Source organism: Camellia sinensis, chromosome 3 (assembly GCF_055761805.1).
Source record: "Camellia sinensis isolate YWXY chromosome 3, ASM5576180v1, whole genome shotgun sequence".
NCBI classification, from domain to species: Eukaryota; Viridiplantae; Streptophyta; class Magnoliopsida; order Ericales; family Theaceae; genus Camellia; species Camellia sinensis.
Genome location: NC_138963.1, coordinates 8,866,200 through 8,886,138, shown reverse-complemented (window position 1 = coordinate 8,886,138; position 19,939 = coordinate 8,866,200). Strand labels below are relative to the sequence as shown.

Below are 19,939 nucleotides of genomic sequence, written 5' to 3'. Positions count from 1 at the left end.
ATAACAGTCAATTTAATAATATGTAGGATTTATAATTTCACAAAATCATGAAATATTTAATACCACATGAAGGTAGATATTAATAATTTCATGCATATTTATCCTAATTGAATTGGATACTGAATGATTAATTCCATAAATTATTAATCCTATCACCGTTACTCTAACCAATCATGTAGACCTTAACATCTTGGGTCAACATACTTGCAGTTCCAAAAAAAAAAAAAAAAAAAAAGGGAAAATGAAACAGACCTTCAAGGTAGCTTATGAATTGCAACATTGTGGTCAATGGTCAAAATTTTACATGATAGAACCCCCTCCTAAATTATAGCAGCCAGTCACAACACACCCACATAGCCTCCACCTCTTGCTATCAAGAGGCTGGCCCTAGCTTTTTCAGACTTTAGCTAATTGAATCCACATGTCACAACACTAGGGCCATTAGCTAGCATTGTTATGGATTAGGCAGTGACCCAAAAGTAATTGCACATCATTCAACTCCATTTATATTTATGGGTGAAAGCGAAATTTATTATAAATTGTGAATTATAAATATACCATATCTGAATTCCAAGAGTTTTGAAACAAACTCTCTCCACTATAAATTGAGTCACACTCAGGTCTCATTTAATAATTCACTATTTTAATTTAAAAGTCAAAAAGTTATTAAAAAAATTTAAAAACTAATAATTTATATTTAAAAATTTTTTTAAAAAAAATCTCTCTATTTTTGTTCGTCCTTTTGTAAAAAATAAAAAATTATTCTAAATATATACATTTTTTACTTTATATTTTAATTAAAAATTTAAAAAATTATTAAAAAAATCTATTCATAAACGAGGCTAGTCGTAATATTTTTCCGTCACTTCTGTATGTCTACAAAACTGGATACGATGATCTGACATATGTCGTGTGTGAGAAAATCATATTATGATTTGGGGTCCAAAACCAGAAACCTAGACCAGTGTGGTGCTTGAATCTCATTTTTGATAAAATCACGTGAATGCTTGCCCACTCAGGGTCCCACCCGCACCCATACCATGCTAAACTCTCCATCTTTAAAATGGTCAGTTGGTATGATCGTGACCCTACAATGGTTCAAGTGGATGTGATGCTACCTATCATTAAATGCTATTATATTGTGTCACTACTAGGACTGGGACATAATAAAAAAACAGAAAAACAAAAGCCCAATAACATTGTTCACCAATTAATATAGGCTATAAAAATAGTCTTTTGATTTAGATAGTTGGTTGAACAGTAAAAAAATAAGAATAAAATTTAAAATTTTAAGGCCAAGTGATTGTAAGAGGTTATTGAAAAATTATTCAGTTATTAATTTTAAGGTCTTGACTATAAAAATTCGTACAAATTAATTTGAATATTTAATTTTTTTTTAAAAAAATATGAGAAATTTTTAATTAAATAAGATCTCTAAAAATCTTAATATATGTAGATATTTTTTTCCCCGCAAAGGGCATTGAATAATTTTTCATAACGAGACCAGCATGCGCTTGAATGCTTAGAGAAATTCTTAATTGATGGCTAGCTCTGTGTTGAAGTTTGAAACATGAGATTTCTACCGGTTAGCTTTCAAGACTCTTTGTTTAAGTCATATGTCTAAGATTAGATAGATAGAATAATTTATTTCGAAGAGAGAAAATTTGTAATTTTAACAAATGTTATTATGGGATAAATTATTTTATTCTCTACTTATGAAACAAAAGAATTTTGCATATGCAAAGATAAAAGGTCCATCAATATTAGCTGAGTCAAAAAATTTGAACTAAATGTATGATTATTTTATCTTCAATTTATTTAATCCTTACAAGATGAAAATTAGGTTTCTAACAACAAAGTATTTGTCAATTTGTCTAGTGATAATTTGTGCCCCTTTCACGTAAGTTGTGCAAATTCGATATTTGGAAGCGTATAAGTCTTTGAACAATGCACTATACTCTTGTCGTGAAATTCTACAATATTTATTGGGGACTAAGTCTGGAACCCACAGTTACCTCAATTGAGAGGTCTCTTTTTTTTAAGTTAAGTTAAATCTGACTATCAATTAATTATTTCAAGAGCACAGCCTGCGAAAGTTATGATACTCTCACAGGCACGAGCACTAAATACGAACTTTTTCTCTCAATTGTTATGATAGCCTACCAAATGGGAGTTAACTTTTCTTTTTTGTCTACAAGCTATCAACTTCGAACAAAAATGGAACTCCATTTAACGACTGTTGTTGTGATCAGTGGCGGAGCTAAGAAAATAAATTAGATGGGGCACTTCTTAATTACAATATTGAAAATATTTACAAAAATATTTCACATAAATTTTTATGATTGACTTCGAGAAAGATAAATAATAATAATAATAATCAGTGTGTTTAGTTTGAATTTTTTGAATTAAGTTTTTTGAAAATTAAGTTTTTATTTTATTTTATTTGTTTTTAGTGAATATTTTTAAAATTTTAAACATTTTTTTTAAAAAAAAATTAGATGCATGATGTATCTAAAAAAAATAAAATATTTGTGAAAAAATATTTTAAAAAATTAATAAATACATAAAAATACGAAAAATGTTACAACCCACATTTATGTCTTATTCATGTTCATAAGCATTTGTATGATTATGACTCGTCAAGCTTGCATTTGTATGTTTATGACATGTTTTGCCTAAGTAAGGTCCATGTCTCGTTTTATGCTTATGTGATTTGTCTAAGTGTTGTGTGCATGCTTTGTTTCTTCCTTGATGTTAAGCCTAAGTTATATTAAGCCTAGGTCATGCCGAGCGTAGGTTATGTTAAGCCTAGATCATTCCAAGCCGAGGTCATCATCGATCTAAAAGTATCTTGGAACCCCTTTGTTTGACCTCCACCTTCGCCCTGACATATTGGCCGAGATGTCATTATCTAGGCTGAGGTGTGAATCACCAAGGCCGAGATGTGTATCATCTAGGCCGAGATGTTACCTTTGCACCTGAGTGACCTTGTCCTGGAGTGGTATGACCTAGACCGAGGTGTGACACATCTAGGCCAAGGTGTGGCACAACTTAGTCAAGTGTCGTCCTTCCTAGCCGAAGTCATTGTCACCTTAGTTCCTGAAGTCTTGTTGTTAGCCGATGTCACCACTTGCCGGAGTGCCATACCGAGTAGCTTGTTAGATACACTTTGTCATAGTCTTGTCTTGTCAATCTATCACCTTTTTGAAGAGAACCAACCAGCCGTTGCCACGTGTCCGAGCTGAGAGTTAAGTCAGCCAGCAGAGAGAGAAACCTATCATTTGTTATATCCTTGTTTTGAAGAGGAGAGAGAAGCTCTAGAAGAGGGAGAGAAGTTCTTGAGGGAGAGTAGATTTCCAAGCTTGATTCCTAGAGATCGAACCGTTAGATCCGTGTTCGAAGGTTAGATTCTAAATCTACTCTTGTTGTTCTTTATGTTTATGTTGTTACATTGCATGATTGAATATGATTTGTAAGCTATGCATTGCTTTGAGGTTCGATTTTAGAAAGAGAAAATAGCATTCATGTGTTCTTCAAGAAAAGTCATGTTTTGATCCGAAAGCTTATGCCAAGATTCATGTTTTTGTGTTTGTTTTCACATGATTTTCAAGTATGGGTACCCAGGTCCATGTTTTCGAACTCATAGCATGAAATCCTAGATTTTGTAAATAAAGAAGTTATGATTTTAGCATCCATGTTCTTCATGATCTTAATGTTCATGTTCTGCCTGTTCTTCACGGATGGAAACCCAGATCTCCAGACCTCACTTTCCGAAGTGTAGTCGCCGAGATCACTCTCACCTAGACCTCACACTTAGGCCAAGCATCGTATCTCACCTTGGCCTACCTCGCATGATTACTTAAACCTTTAGTTGTCTTGTGCGCACCTCGGCATGCAGCCGCACGCCGAAGCCTAGGTAGCCACACCTCGGCTAGGAGGTGTGGGACCTCGACGAAGACCTGGTTAGTACCCAACATGTCTCCCTAACATGTAAAACAGTGTTTTGACTTCCAGCATGTTTTCCGAGATCATTTGTATGCATGTGAGACTTGTTTTGAGAAGTGCATTCAGTATGCTTTGCCATGTGTTTGTAGGACATGGACTTTTGCCTTGATCCCGACGTCCCAAGGACTAAAGTGAGTGGTATTTTTAATAAAGTTATATTCTTAAGGTTTTGATGAAGCTTTGCCTTGTTTTGATAAAAGTATTTGTTAAGCATGAATGATATCCCTATTTTATGTATCAAGTATAAGCTTTGTTTTGAATGGCAATGTATCAAGTAAGCTTTGTTTTGACGACATTTTCGGAAAGTCCCTTGTGCTGGAGGACTCTAAACTTGCGCAGCACCCAAGTGTTAAAGGGTTACGGGCTCTTGTAACATAAGTCCCTTGTGCTGGAGGACTTTAAACTTGAGCAGCACCCAAGTGTTAAAGGGCTACGAACTCTTGTAACATAGGTTCCTTGTGTTGGAGGACTCTAAACTTGAGCAGCACCCAAGTGTTAAAGGGCTACGGGCTCTTGTAACATAGGTCCCTTGTGCTGGAGGACTCTAAACTTGCGCAGCACCCAAGTGTTAAAGGGCTACGGGCTCTTGTAACATAAGTCCCTTGTGCTGGAGGACTCTAAACTTGAGCAGCACCCAAGTGTTAAAGGGCTATGGGCTCTTGTAACATAGGTTCCATGTGCTGGAGGACTCTAAACTTGAGCAGCACCCAAGTGTTAAAGGGCTACGGGCTCTTGTAACATAGGTCCCTTGTGCTGGAGGACTCTAAACTTGCGCAGCACCCAAGTGTTAAAGGGCTACGGGCTCTTGTAACATAGGTCCCTTGTGCTGGAGGACTCTAAACTTGCGCAGCACCCAAGTGTTAAAGGGCTACGGGCTCTTGTAACATAGGTTCCTTGTGCTGGAGGACTCTAAACTTGAGCAACACCCAAGTGTTAAAGGGCTACGGGCCTTCTTACTTGGTCTTGTTTTGCCACTGGCGGTTTACCGCGTGGGTCTTGTAAGTAAGTAAATAAGTTTTAAAGGACCAAGGTTATGCCGAGGTTATGTTATAAGATTTGACGCATGTTAAGTATGTAAGTTTTGAAAGACCAAGTTTCGAATGATGTTTTGTTTTAAGCCAAGCCAAGCTAAGCTAGGATATGTATGGTTTTGACAAAGATATACTATGTATTGTTTTGAAAAGACATCGGGAATCATTCATTTAACCTCTTTATTACTTATACCATTCACTGAGTATTCAAGCTCACCCTCCCTATGTATATATGTAGGTAACAAGTAAGAAGTCGGCTACGCCAAGATGTATGTTTTGTATGGATGTTATGTCGGCAGTGAGGATGTCGGCGATCCTGAAGATTATGCTTTTAGTTGTATTACATGTATTTTGTTTATGTCGGCTTGAGAAGCCCTTTCGTTAAGATGTAATATATGTATTTTTGTACTTCATTTCCATTTGTATTCAAGTTGTAAAGCTATGTAAAGATGTATGCCATTTTATTTGACTTATACATTGCTCTTATGAACTACTTGTATTTTAGATTATTGCTTCCGCACTTGTGAGCCCCTATATCTATACTCTGATTGTGTGTGAATTTTGAAAGTTGGCCTTCGGTAATCTCGGATTACTGGCCATCACGGCACCAAACTACTAGGGGCGGTTTGGGGTCGTGACAAAAAATATACTGATTTTTTGTATATTTTTTATATTTTTGGTATTTACTGAATTTTTTAAAGATTTTTTCGCAAAAATTATACTTTTTAAATATATTTATGTTAAGTGTGTCTAAAAATTTTAAAAATTATTTAAAATATTAAAAAAATTCAATAAAAACAAAAAAATACAAAAAACAAAAACATAGAATTTTTTGAAAAGTGTTTTTAGAAAACTCAAACCAAACAAAGTAATTATGTTATTTGTAATTAGTGTATCATGGACAACATTAAAAAAAGTCCTGGATATAAAATTTTAAAATAAATTATATAATGATAAAGTAATTTTTTATACAAAATATGCGTAAAAATTCAATATAATAGTCATATCATGCACTCATTGACATGTGATATTACCAACCAATAATAAAAAAACACATGGAGGATGAACCATGCATATTAAATGTAATTAACAATTCAATAAATTTTATATTTTCATTGAGATTAATTATATTTGCATATCAATAATGATAGAGATCACCATTATATTGAAATTTTCATAGATAATAATATCGTAATCTCTTTATTTTCAATCAAAACAATTATTATTGTTCTTATAATTTTAAAAATATCATTGACATTTCACTCTAAATAATATTTTTATAAATTTCTTTATTTAAAATATTTTCTTTATGTTTGAAAAAAAAAAAATTCCCAAACTCAGGAGGGCACGTGACCCCCCTAGGCCCTCCTTTCCTCCGCCCCCGGTTACAACTATTAAAAACTTGTGACATTTACGCAAATTTTAATTTATGAACTTATATTTTATTAAGTTTCGACCAAGATCTTTTAGACATTCAAGTCTCATTAAAATTTTAATAGTCGAAATTACCCTTTAAACAATAATTGTTCATCATTTATGATTATTCATAAAGGAACATGATAATTTGACATTTATTTTGATTTTCAAAACTTTAAAATATCAACTTTTAAATTGAAAAAACTTTTTAAAAAAAAATTTTATGTGCAAAAAAGAAAAAACTATAACTAAAAATTTTGTTTTTCTTAAAAAAATTATGTGCAAAAAAAAAATTATGTGTTTTTTTGAAAATTTTATGTGCAAAAACAAAATATATATATATATATATATATATTTTGAAAACATTAAAAAAATCAAATTATTTTTTCTGGAAGACTGAAAATTTTGTATCTATAAAGGAGTATGATGATGGAACATTGATGTGCAAAACTAGACAAAAAAAAATTAAAAATTAAAAAAATAAAAAAACTGATTATGTTCTTAATTTTAAAATTGGAAAAAATTGATAATATTCTCAATTTTATTGGATAAATAAATTAAACCAATAAATAGAAAGACAAAAACGTTTAATCTCATACTCTACTTTTTTATCAGTTAGCGAAGCAATTATATGGAACATTACTATGCAAAATTGATAATATTCTTAATTTTAAAAATTGAAAAAAACTGATAATATTTTCAATTTTAATAAATATGACTTATTGGTTTAAAAATTTTTAAATAAGACCTGAGTTACCATTATATTTATAAATAAAACTTTTAAATAATTAACTCTCAAAAGTTTACTATTTGACACTTTTTTCGTCAACAATATATATGTCGTGCCATCTACTTCTCTATTTAGATATTTTGCTTACAATTTAAATATGGAAACAATTTTTATAAATATACAATAAAGAGCGAATGGTTACCAATTCATTCGAAACTCAATATTTATTCAAAAATTTTAAGTTTATTATGTGGCTCTTAAATTTACCACCCAGCCATTTGTGAAATTTTTAGTCAAATTTGTACTTAAATATGAGTTTATCAATTGAAATGGATCATATCAAATAATTTTTTTTTTATTTAAATTTGAGTAGGGTTAGAGATGACTAATACACATAAACCATTTCTTTATTCATTTTCTACATGCATAATATAACTTTTATGCCTTACAAAAATAGAGAGGGCCTTTTTATATTTGGGCGACAAATGTAAAGAAAGTCAAATTTTGTGAGTCAAAACTTGTAATTAGGGTTGTCATTTGCACACATAGATTGAATGTCATCCCTCTAGAATTATTTTATTTTATTTTTTGTCAATAATCAAAATTTATCAGATCAAATTAATTGTCACAAGGTCTACAATAAGAAGAAACCTCCCTCAGTAGCCAAGAGAGGAAGAAGTCCCTCGAATAACTATAATCTGTTGGAACAAATTGTCTTGAACTCTTCAATTGGTGGTCTTTAGGTCTTCAACTTGTTTATGTAGGACAGAAATTTGGTGCTTCAAGTCGCGTTACTAAGCCGCTTTCTTAAAGACAATATTTGTACCCAACAAAAGGTGTGTAGGAGGTTAGAGTAGATTTGTCCGCAGGATACAATGAAGCCTGATCTAAAGATCAAATCTACCAGCGTCTGCACTGACAACAGTAGATCAGAATACTCTTGATATAATTAAGAAAACCAAGACACTGATAATCAAATCAACAAGGGGGGAGAGAGAGAGAGAGAATTGCAGGAATGAATTCTGAATTTTTAGATGGAATGAAATGGCTAATTTCGCAGCCTATTTATAAGCCTTGATGCACCTGATCAAATAGTCATATCCCTTGGTCGCATCCAATTAGATCTGACCGTTGGATCGACGATCTATGGTACAGATAATTCTTACACCGAATAGACGCCTTGACTAATCACACTTGATCACAATCGGATGCCATCTCATCCGTATGATCACGTACATCTCCAATCAACGACTATGATTAATCTGCTCCAGATTGGATACACAACCGTTTGATCGGTTGGTTGACTCATCGCCAACGGATGACACATCACTGCTACGTGGAGCTGACTGTATTCCACGTCACCCATGCCACGTTGGATCCACATCATCGCTCTAACCTGTCCGATGCAAATAAGAAAGCATCAACATCTATGATCAATCCGTTCCATAAGTCCGTGCTAAGTACAAAGTGCACCATCAAACGCCACATAGCCTACAACCCACATCGTGCGCGCGTATGCATGTGCGGATGGTGCAAAGCACCATCCTTGCGTTGTGAATGTATGCACACTAACTTTCACCTCACAATCCCATATTCAAAGAAATATTCTATGTAGCACTTTATTAAGTACTTCATGTTTTCTACTCTTTCCGATGTGGCTTATTTCATGTTTTTCAAAAAAAAAAAAAAAAAAATGAAAGATTTTGAAAACACTCAAAAATAAATTATAAATTTAAAAATTCATTTTGAAAATTCTCCAACATAATCTAAATTGGGTCTGCCTTCTAGTTTCAATATTAGAACACAAGGATATGCTGGTAACTTAACAATAAGCTCTTTTTTATCAAAAAGGCTACTCCCCTATACATAAGAGCCCAGATTTTCTTGGGTAAAGTGTTTGTGTGGCCGAAACTGAATTGGTATAATGTGAGTCTAAATATTAAATAAATTTAAAACACAGATGGATGTTTCCGAATAAATTCGAATAAAGTATTATTGTTGTTTTATAACTCCCACATGAACTTCTATTGACTTCTTCCTTTAACATCATCAAGTGATTTTTTTTAAGAAAAAAAAAAAGAAAGACCCGAGCATAAGTTTAATTTCATTTTTTTTTTTTTGGAGTAATAGTCTTAAATTCTTTTTTTTGTCCTGAAGTTAAAAAGATAAAATACTTTGGAAGATGAATTACCTCCGACAATTTATTTATCTATTCACTTATCTATCCACTTGTCATTTATGTATCTACTTATTTGTTCATGTGTTATTCATTTATCTCTTCATCTAATTTATTTATTTGTTTATATCATCACCACCATTAGTTGCCGTTGACAAATTTTTCCATGCCGGTGGTGATTTGGGTGCAATCTAACGCCCATCTATCGATAGCGGGATAAAAAAATATAAAAAAATTCAAAACAATAATCTATTATTCCTATCATATAATTTCATTAATTATGTCCTTATATCCAAAAAAAATAAAAAATAAAAAGAAGTAAATCTTTGAAACTAATATCATATCTCCATAAAAAATAATTTATCACCAATAAACCCATAAACAAAATATTCACACTCCACTTTTGAAAACGAAGAATTTTAATTAAGTAGGGTTTAATATTAGAATCAGGTACAAGATTTTTATATGGAAATGGGGTCATTGCTGTATCTTTAGTATATACAAGATTTTTATATAGAAATGGGGTCATTGTTGTATCTTTAGTATAGCAGTGACTGTTGTGTCTTAATTTGAGATACATTATGGGCTTATTTTTATGATCTGCACCGTCATGTTGTAGGGTTTGTTGAATACTTCATGCCTACCAAATATGATATTAATCGGATATCAAAAATTATATGATCGAATTGTATATTTTTTATACTATTTCTCAAAAGAAAAACTTATTGTTTATTTTTTTGGTTATCAATCATATAGTCATTGATATCCGATTAATATGATTTTTGATAAGCATGAAGTACTCAACAAACCCTATAAAATAACGGTTCAAATCATAAAAATAAGATCATAATGCATCTCAAATTGAAGCACAACAATCACTGCTCCGCTTTTAACATAGATGTGACTTATAAATTTTGTAAGAGAGCTTACATTTAAGTCTTAACATAATCTATTTATTATGTAATAGGTCCTATGATAATTAATGATATTTTTCATTAAATATTATTAAAAATTATCACTAATTGTTAATTTTCAGTAACAGTTTACAAAAATTGTCATAAAGAAGTCACTATTTTAACTTTTAGTGACTGTTTGAAAATTCGTCATAAGAAAAGTCTTTAATTCTAAGTTTTAATGATAATTTATAAAAAATCATAACAAAAAAAATCAATAATTATCAATTTTTAATGACATCTAAAAAAATCATCATAAAAACATATTCTTAACAATAATTTTAATAAAACTTATTTTTAACAAAACTTAATAAAAATTAAATCTAATTATTAAAACCGACTAGTAGTTAAAGAATAAGGATTCTCTAGAGTTTTTTCTTTTTAAAGTTTTCTAGAGTGATGCATTATATGATTGAGACTTAATGATTAGTCACATCAATTTTTAATATTAAATCTCAATCACACAATACACTCCTTTTAAAAAATTTAAAAAAAAAAAAAAAACTCTAAAAATCCTTGGCGGTAGTTAAATTGTCTCCAATACTGCAACTCAAATAACTCGTAAAGTTTGAAAGGAACTAACCCAACCTTCTCTCTCTTCCATGTATAAATACATCTCTAAAGTGACCAAACTCCATAAACACCACCTCCATCTTAATATCTCTCTCTCTAAAAATAGAATCAAAACTCATCAAAAATGCTTTCGAATCCGCCAAAGTCCTCTCTCCTCCTTCACAGAATAAACACCACCACACCAACCCCTGCTACCACCACCACCACCACCACCACTTGCCACAAACAATCCCAACCCACCATCCTCCCACCACGGCAGTGCCCTCTAACCTCCGCCGCAGCAGCCGCCGCTCCAGACTCCGTAACCCGCTTCCACACCCACTCCGTAGGACCCAACCAGTGCTGCTCCGCTGTGATCCAACAAATCTCCGCCCCAATCTCCACCGTCTGGTCCGTCCTCCGCCGCTTCGACAACCCCCAAGCCTACAAACACTTCGTCAAGAGCTGCCACGTCATCAACGGCGACGGCAGGGTCGGAACTCTCCGGGAAGTGAACGTCGTCTCCGGCCTCCCCGCCGCCAACAGCACCGAGCGCCTCGAGATCCTCGACGACGAGCGCCATGTCATCAGCTTCAGCGTCGTCGGTGGGGACCACCGACTCGCGAATTACAGGTCGGTCACGACCCTCCACCAATCCACCGACGGTCAGGGGACAGTTGTCGTGGAGTCATACGTCGTTGACACACCGCCTGGTAATACTAAGGAAGAGACCTGCGTGTTTGTTGATACGATCGTTGGATGTAATCTCCAATCGCTTGCTCAGATCGCCGAGAATTCGATCAGACCATGATGCTGAATTGAGATTAATCAATCGGATTAATGTCGGATTTGTGGCCATTTTTCGAATCGAAAACATGATTGTTTGTCACGATCCTTATCATCACAGCACAGCCCGTTAATGTTTTTGTTTTTATTTTTCATTTTTTCGTCTCTATATTTGTCAAATAAATAATTTCCTGGATTTGAATTCGATCTGTGTTTTTTTATTTTATTTTTTGTGTGTTGATTAGTTTGATCTTTCTACTTGGTTTTTCACGTACAATCATGGATTGGATTACAATTTTATTTATTTATTTATTTATTTATAAATAAATGACATGAGTGAAATAAGAGAAGAATTGTATGTCACAATAATAAGACACTAGGATTTAATTAAGGTTTGTGTTAGAAAAAAGGCTTTATTTACTATGCAAACTCACTCATATCAAAGTGCTCTTTATCGTGATATTAAAGTATGAGTAGTATTTTTTTTATGAATTCTCAATTCCCTTATGATACGGATTATTTAAGAGAGTAACGCTGGGATTTCAAATAATTTATTAAATATTTTAGTAAATTTTTTATATGGGTGTGAGATTCACATACATGTAGGGGTCCACACTTATGTGAGAGATTTAGTAAAATATTTGATAAATTATTTGCGATTCATAGTATTTTTCTATTTAAAAATAAAATTTAATTGTGTGGAACCAATGATTTAATTAGAATTAAAGTTATTTATATAAAATTTTATAAACTAAATTACATTTTCTCATATTGGGTTTAGGCTGCACATTATGTGATGGTGTGACTCGACATCTCATGAATGTAATTTAATTTCTAAAATTTTATGTATTCGTAACATTATTGATTTAATTACGATACTATTCCATCATTAAGCAATTTGTGCACCAAAATAATTTATGCAAAAAAAAAAAATTTACGTCAGTAATTTCAGTATGCGAATTTTTCGGTAATGGTGTACTTTTCCATGAACATGATCAGGTTGTTTCTTGAGAATAGTAAGTATGCATATTAATGTCGTTTAGAGAGGGAGGGCTGGTGCTGCCCTGCCCAGACTCAATTATAATTATTCATTAATTAACGATCACAACTTTTCCAGTTTTCACGGTAAATGTCTTACTAATAACTGCCATTTCTTGTAACTTAATTATTGTTTTGAGTACTAAGTATCTCAATGAACCACATATTATAGAATAAATAAACTTGTCAAAGTTGATTGATTAGGGACTCATAAACTGATAAACAACATGGAATCTCTGCACCCTCTATAGCAAGCCACTTTGCGATTGCCAAGGTTAATTGTTGTTCTATTTGATTACTTAGTGGATTAATTGATTACAATATTAGCATACAAAATGACCATTTTATGCTTTGTTAACATGGGTATGTTGATTAAAATAATAATTTTTTTTTTGTTATTATATTGTTGAAAAACAACATAGAATTCATCAAATTCGATTAACCTCAAATTAACGATTAGTTTAGTCCGAGGTTTATGGATAAATATAACATAATTATAATGATCACGGCAAGCAACTGTTTAGGGTTGCGATCAAATGCTTTACACACATCTTATGAGCTTTAAAATTGTTCTTGATTCTTTTCTTTTCTCTTCTTTTTTTTCTTTTTTAATGGACCACAGACATTTCTTTTTGTTTTGTTTATTTTCTAGGTTGTTGAGAAGGATATATTTTGTTTAGGGAGAGTTAAAACTCGATTCACTTCCTGCGAAGCCGCCAAACAGATGACACAATTTTGGTTACAAGAGAGTAACATGGGCAACACAAAACTCTCAATACTAAAATAATAAGATATAAAAGAAAATGTAGATTCCAGAACTCAGGTAAATAATCATTAACGCTTCTTATTGAAAATTCGATTTGCATCTACTTACTTAAGTATCAGAATGCCCTGATTGATCACCTCAGCCACAAGTAATTACAAGGTTCGTGCTCATTCACTTCTCTCATTATGTTCAGATTTTCTCTTACACGGTTTTCATAAATTAAACTTGAACCATAATGTTAGAAGCAGACAATACTTATCATTTTTTTAAGCAGTTTGAATGTTACTATTTTGTAATTTTGAATTTTTTTTCTGTATTAACAATTTGTAAAAATTTAATATTTTTAATTATTAAATTATGTAAAAAATTTAAGAATCACATACCGTACAGATTAAATTTTCAAAAGAGGAATAGAAGGGGAGAGGGAGGTTATAAGGCATGTTGCAGTATTAAAAATACGAATAACGTGGTGGGAATCAACAACAGCTGCCTCCCCAAGTTGACGTTTCAAGCTGTTTTATATGTTCAAAAAAGAAAAAGAAAAAAAAAGAGTACTAATTGCAACTTGCAACTTGCAACTTTCTTGTCTTTTTCTTGATTGCCTCTCTCTCTCTCTCTCTCTCTCTCTCTCTCTCTCTCTCTCTCTCTATCTATCTAGTTGTTTAAAAAGAATATACATATATGCAAGTTGCACACTTGGGGTGTTTTGAATACTGGTCTTATTTTATGCAAGTTGGACATGCAAGTGGGCTAAAACAGGACCATAGCTGCTTTTAATGTTCCCCCTAACCCGCTGTTTACTTTTTTTTTTTTTTTTTCTCTCTCTCATATATATGAAATTGATATAAAAAAACACATTCTAAATTTAGTGATGTTTAAAAAAATGATATTGGTTGATGATTTATGAGAAATAATTACTTTAAATATTTTAATAGATCGTTACATTATTGAGTTTCAAACACTCGTGTAGTTTTTGAATTTGAATAATACTATTTATATTTATATTTTTTAGAGATTTTTTCAATTTGCCTTTTGCTTGAATTGATTATATCAGGATTTTCTATTATACTTTGCTTTACAATAATTTTGTTATGATAATTTAACAATTCACGTCTAAAGTTGAAATAAAAAGAATCATTTTAAGATTGGAATGTGTAATTTAAAATAAAATTATTATTTTATTTTCATTTTATACTTTGGACCTTTAAATTATGTACTTGGTTTCTGATATATTTTGCTGTAATTTTTCATAATAAGAATGATCAAAATTCAAATTCCAATTCCACCATCAATGATTTTGCGGGATAATTTTTCTATGGAAGAAAATAATAAGGTTTTAGTTAATTGTTGGTCATATGTATGGTTTTAATGATACCATATCATTTCACATTTGATGGTTACTGTATTTATATTTCAAGTCAAAATAATATTATATATCTAGGAAAATATATTTATGTACCATAATATTATTCAAAGTGAGAGCCACCTTGGAAATCCATTTGTGCCATCAATAAAGATTGAGGTCTCGTTTGGCAAGAGGCTATTTTAGCCAATTAACCAAAAAGTTACTAAATTAGCCAAAAAGCCAACAACCCATACTAAAAAGTCAAAGATTCTCTTTTCTCTCTACTTTTTGCACATCTTTTTGTAATTAGCCAAAAAGTCATCCCAAACATACAAGTTTTTTTTACTTACCTTTTTAGCCAAATAGCCAAAAAGTTACTAAATTAGCCTGTTCCCAAACGAGGCCGAGACTCTAAAAAGAGCTTTAGTAATGTGACAAGAAGTGAGATCCAAATGTAATGTGATGTGTATATCTATATTTTTTTTTCTCTTACTACATTATTAAAACTCTCTTTAAAACTCTAAAATTAGAACTCTCTTCATTTTTGCCAATGGAATGTGCTCCCGTCCTAGGGGCACTTGTAATGGGGCTCAAGCAATAAAAATTGACAACCCTGACCAATATAGCTAAGGGTCTGTTTTGTATAATTTTTAACAAGTTAAAAGTTAAAAATGTATTTCCACCTGCTTTCTAATAATCAAAATTTTATTCTGTGTGTTTGGTTTTAATTTTTCTGAATTCAATTTTTTAAAAATTAAGTTTTTTTATTTTTCATTTTTTTTTATTTTAGTAAATATTTTTTAAATTTTAAGTAATTTTTTTTTCTAGATGCACCTTACATAGATATATCTAAATAGTAAAATATTTGTGAAAAAATATTTTTAAAAATTAATAAATAAACAAAAATACAAAAAATGTACTGAATTTTCATATTTTTTTATATATATTTTTGGTATTTAGTGTATTTTTTAAAGATTTTTTCACAAATATTATACTTTTTAAGTGTATATATGTTAGGTGTGTTTAAAATTTTAAAAAAATTGCTTAAAATATTTAAAAATTTATTGAAAACATTAAAATATAAAAAATAAAAAAATTAAATTTTTTGAAAACTAAAACCAAAACCAAACAAGTTGATTCTAGCTTATTTAAGTTAATTCTATTTCAGAAGCAATACCAAAAGTTTGACTAAACACTTTGACACATTTTTAAAATAAAAAAGTTATAAATAATTTCGTAAATTGCACTAAGCAATCTCAAGAAACTATGGTGTGTTTGATTGAACAGACTGGATAAGGGGGGATTAAAATCCATCGGACTTGAGTCCTGGGATTGTGAATTCCCCGGACTATTTGGTTGAATTGGATATGTATCCTGTGTTTGTTTTTTCATGGGATTAGATGTCTGGAAATGACTATTTTTAGTGAATCCAACGTTTGGTTAGACGGGCTGGATAGGATAAATGAACAAAAAACTATTTTACCCTTTTTCAATTATTTACCAAGTAATAGTAATATTAAACATATCTTTAATATTTTAATTATTTTTAGCTAGATTAAATAAAAATTTATTTTATTTTATTTTTTACACAATTAAATAAATTTATTTTTTTAAAATTAAATAAATAAATAAAAATATCAATAAAAATTTATATTATTTTTTAATTAAAATTTTAAATAAATTTGTTTTTAAAAATAATAATAATTAAACAATGAAATTAAATAAAACATCTATTAACATTTAAATAATGAAATTAAATAAAATATAAACAAAATTTTAAAATAAAACATCAATAAAATATCTATAAAAAATTATTTAAAAATAAATAAATAAAATATCAATAAAAAGTTAAATAAAATTATTTTATTTTTAAATTGAGACATTTAAATTTTATTGAATTTTACTACATATAATATATAATTAAATAGTAGAGGGTCAAAATGATCATTTCACTACTTAATCTGAACAATAAATAATCCCTCCAAAATTGTCCCACACCCCTCCCCCAGGATAGTATAATCCCCCATATGGGAGATAAGGAGTCCGACCAGACTCCATATCCGGCAGACTAAAAAAAAAAACAAACATCGGATTGGATTTACTGTGCAGATTACAATCTGCACAGTAAATAATCCCCCCTTATCCCCCAATCAAACACACGACATGAAAGCTTTCCTCACTATTGGAGTGAGACTTCCTCAAAAATGTTTTTCTTGATCTAAACAAATAAAATAATTTAAACACATTATGTGGTAGTGAGAAAGGACTTGAAGTAGGCACGGCCATTTTTGGGGCCATCCATGTAGGGATAGCGATGGATAACCTACCCTGTGGGTATTCATGGAGATTCAACTCAAATGGTTTGTTTGGTTTGAATTTGGGAGATGAATTTTAAAAAAAAAAATTCCAAAATTTGTTTGGTTTGAGATTTTTCTCAAACAATTTTCAAAATCACTTCTCTCTCTCTTACACATCAATCACTTTTTCTCTCTCATCTCTCCTTCTCAATCACTTTTTCTCTCACACATATCTACTCAATTCTTCCAAAATATTAAATCATCCCAAACACCCACAAAAAAATTTTCTCTCAAAATATACAACCAAACAAATCAAAAAACTTTCTAAAACAACTCTCCCAAATTTTTTTCAAAAATAACTCTCCCAAAACAAACCAAACAATTTTTTCCTTTTTTCTTGTCCGTAAAGTAGGATGAGTGATGTTCTTTAAATCTCCACTAGGGATAGGGTGGGGATGGATACCCACTAATTTTCCTATATATATATATATTTTAGATACATCGAAAAATAATTTCTCCATATATTTTAACTAAGAATGGCAATGAGGGTTAATAAGGTGGATATTAATTCCCGTCCCCATTTTTATATAATTATTTTTTCCCATTTCCCATAGTTACTACCCTCCCCATAATGGGTTTGGGTTTTTCCCAAACTCACTTACCCCTTTTTTTTTTTTTTTAAGATTAACAACCGAAGCTAAATATATATTCAATCTTATTTTATTTTATTTGGCTCAACAACAAAATCAAATACACATTAATTAACATTGTCACATTATTTTTGTCAAATTTTATGTATGCTTAGAATTTTTAAAATTTATTTAGAAAAATTTTATTCCTACAAAAATATTCCATCTTCTTTTTTAATTTTTTTAAATTTTATGTATCTCCTTCTCCTCTCTATTAATTGATCTTCGATAATCTGAAAGTGAGTTGTTGCTCTCGTTTCCATCTTTTTTTAACAAAAAAACAAAATTTATTTGCATTTATAGAATGAATTTTTTTGTTTCAATATCTCCTGCAATTGTTTTATTGGATTTCTCTCTGATTTGATGGTAACCTTAGATTGAATTTCTCAATTTTCATCTTATCTAGTGATCACCTTAATTAAAATTTTATACATTTTTGTCTTCAATTTCCATGTTTTGTTTATGATTAATTGCGCATTTTTTGTCAATAGTCACAATCTTGTCACCGCTAGATTGTCACCATCGGAAATCATCGTTGCTGTAGTTAGAGGATGAGAGAGAGTGAAAATTAGAACTCTAGAGTAGTGAAAACATATGGAGAAATTATTTTCCAATGCACCTAAAAATAAAAATAAAAATAAAAATATGGGAAAATTAGTGGGTACCCATCCCCGGTGGAGATTTAAAGAGCATCACTTACCCTACTCGATAGACAAGAAAAAAGGGAAAAACCCATGTATTTGGGTTGGGTCTCCATAAATACCCATAAGGTAGGTTATCCATTACCATCCCTAGTTTTCACTACTCTGTTTACAATTAGAGTTCTAATTCTCACTCTCTCTCATTCTCTCACTACAACAACGGCGATTTGCGATGGCGACAATGTAGCAGTGACAAGATTGTGACTATCGATCAAAAACACGCAATTAATCATAACCAAAACATAAAAATTGAAGACAAAAATGTACAAAATTTCAATTAAGGTGATCACTAGTTAAGATAAAAATTAGGAATTCAATCTAAGGTTACCATCAAATCAGAGAGAAATCCAATAAAACAATTGTAGGAGATATTGAAATAAGAAAATTCATTCTATAAATGCAAATAAAAATTAAAAAGAAAAAAAGAAGAAGAAGATGGAAACGAGAGTAGCAACTCACTTTCAGATTATTGAAGATCAATTAATAGATAGGAGAAGGAGATACATAAAATTTAAAAAAATTAAAAAAGAAGCTGAAATTTTTTTGTAGGAATAGAATTTTTCTAAATAAATTTAAAAAATTCTAAATATACATAAAACTTGACAAGAATAATGTGACAATGTTAATTAATGTGTATTTGATTTTGTTGTTGAGCCAAATAAAATAAAATAAGATTGAATGTATATTTAGCTTTAGTTGCGAATCTTAAAAAAAAAAAATGGTTGTGAACCTTACACAAAATAAGCGTCAAGTTGGGTTGGGGAAAATCCAAACCCATTAAGAAATGGAGAGGGTAGTACCCATAGGGAATGCGGAATGAGGAAAAATAATTATAGAAGAATGGGGATGGAGGATTAATATCGACCCCATTAACCCCCATTGCCCTCCCTACATCCATGACTATATTTCCTTCTATCTTTTGTGTCTTCTTTCTTTTTCTTTTTCTTTTTTCTTTTTTTTTTGTGGATAAAAAAAGGTGACAAATAATAAATTTTGTGGTCACTTCTATCCACAATTCTCATGTTTAAAACATGTTTTATTTTGGGGGTATTATAGGAATGATTCGGTGAATCTAAAATCAAAATAGAAATTGGATTTTGTGTGCCTCATATGTGGGGCATAGTTATATATTGGTGTCATTTTCTCATCTTATGATTTATCATATTTTTCTTTACCATTCAGTACAATAATTGGATTTCCAAAAGAGAATTAGTATAAAATTGAAAATTCGAAGTCTGATAGCTGTCAAAATTAAATTACGAAGATAAAGATCCAGAGAATGAAGATAGAACAATGTATTTAATTGTCAATTTGTGAATTAAATTTAATCCACAATTAAAAGTGAAATGTGCTCATTCCAAATGGTCAAGGTAGCCCGGTGATTTAGGTGAGGCTTATGATCAACCTTAAACTTCACGAGTAATGTTACAATGAGTATTTTTTTTAAGTTTCAT

General features: G+C 30.8%; 1 protein-coding gene across 1 annotated transcript; it reads left to right on the top strand.

Annotated features, from left to right (window-relative positions):
• The first annotated feature begins 10,872 nt into the window (after positions 1–10,872).
• LOC114314594 (abscisic acid receptor PYL4) lies at positions 10,873–11,875 on the top strand. Its single transcript, XM_028261069.2, has one exon. It carries the CDS (start codon positions 11,009–11,011, stop codon positions 11,672–11,674), a length of 666 nt encoding a protein of 221 aa, XP_028116870.2. The 5' UTR covers positions 10,873–11,008; the 3' UTR covers positions 11,675–11,875.
• Positions 11,876–19,939: the final 8,064 nt, after the last annotated feature.

What these genes read in the sequence shown, in the direction of transcription:
- LOC114314594 (XM_028261069.2), top strand. Translation starts at nt 11,009, where the DNA reads ATGCTTTCGAATCCGCCAAAGTCCTCTCTCCTCCTTCACAGAATAAAC.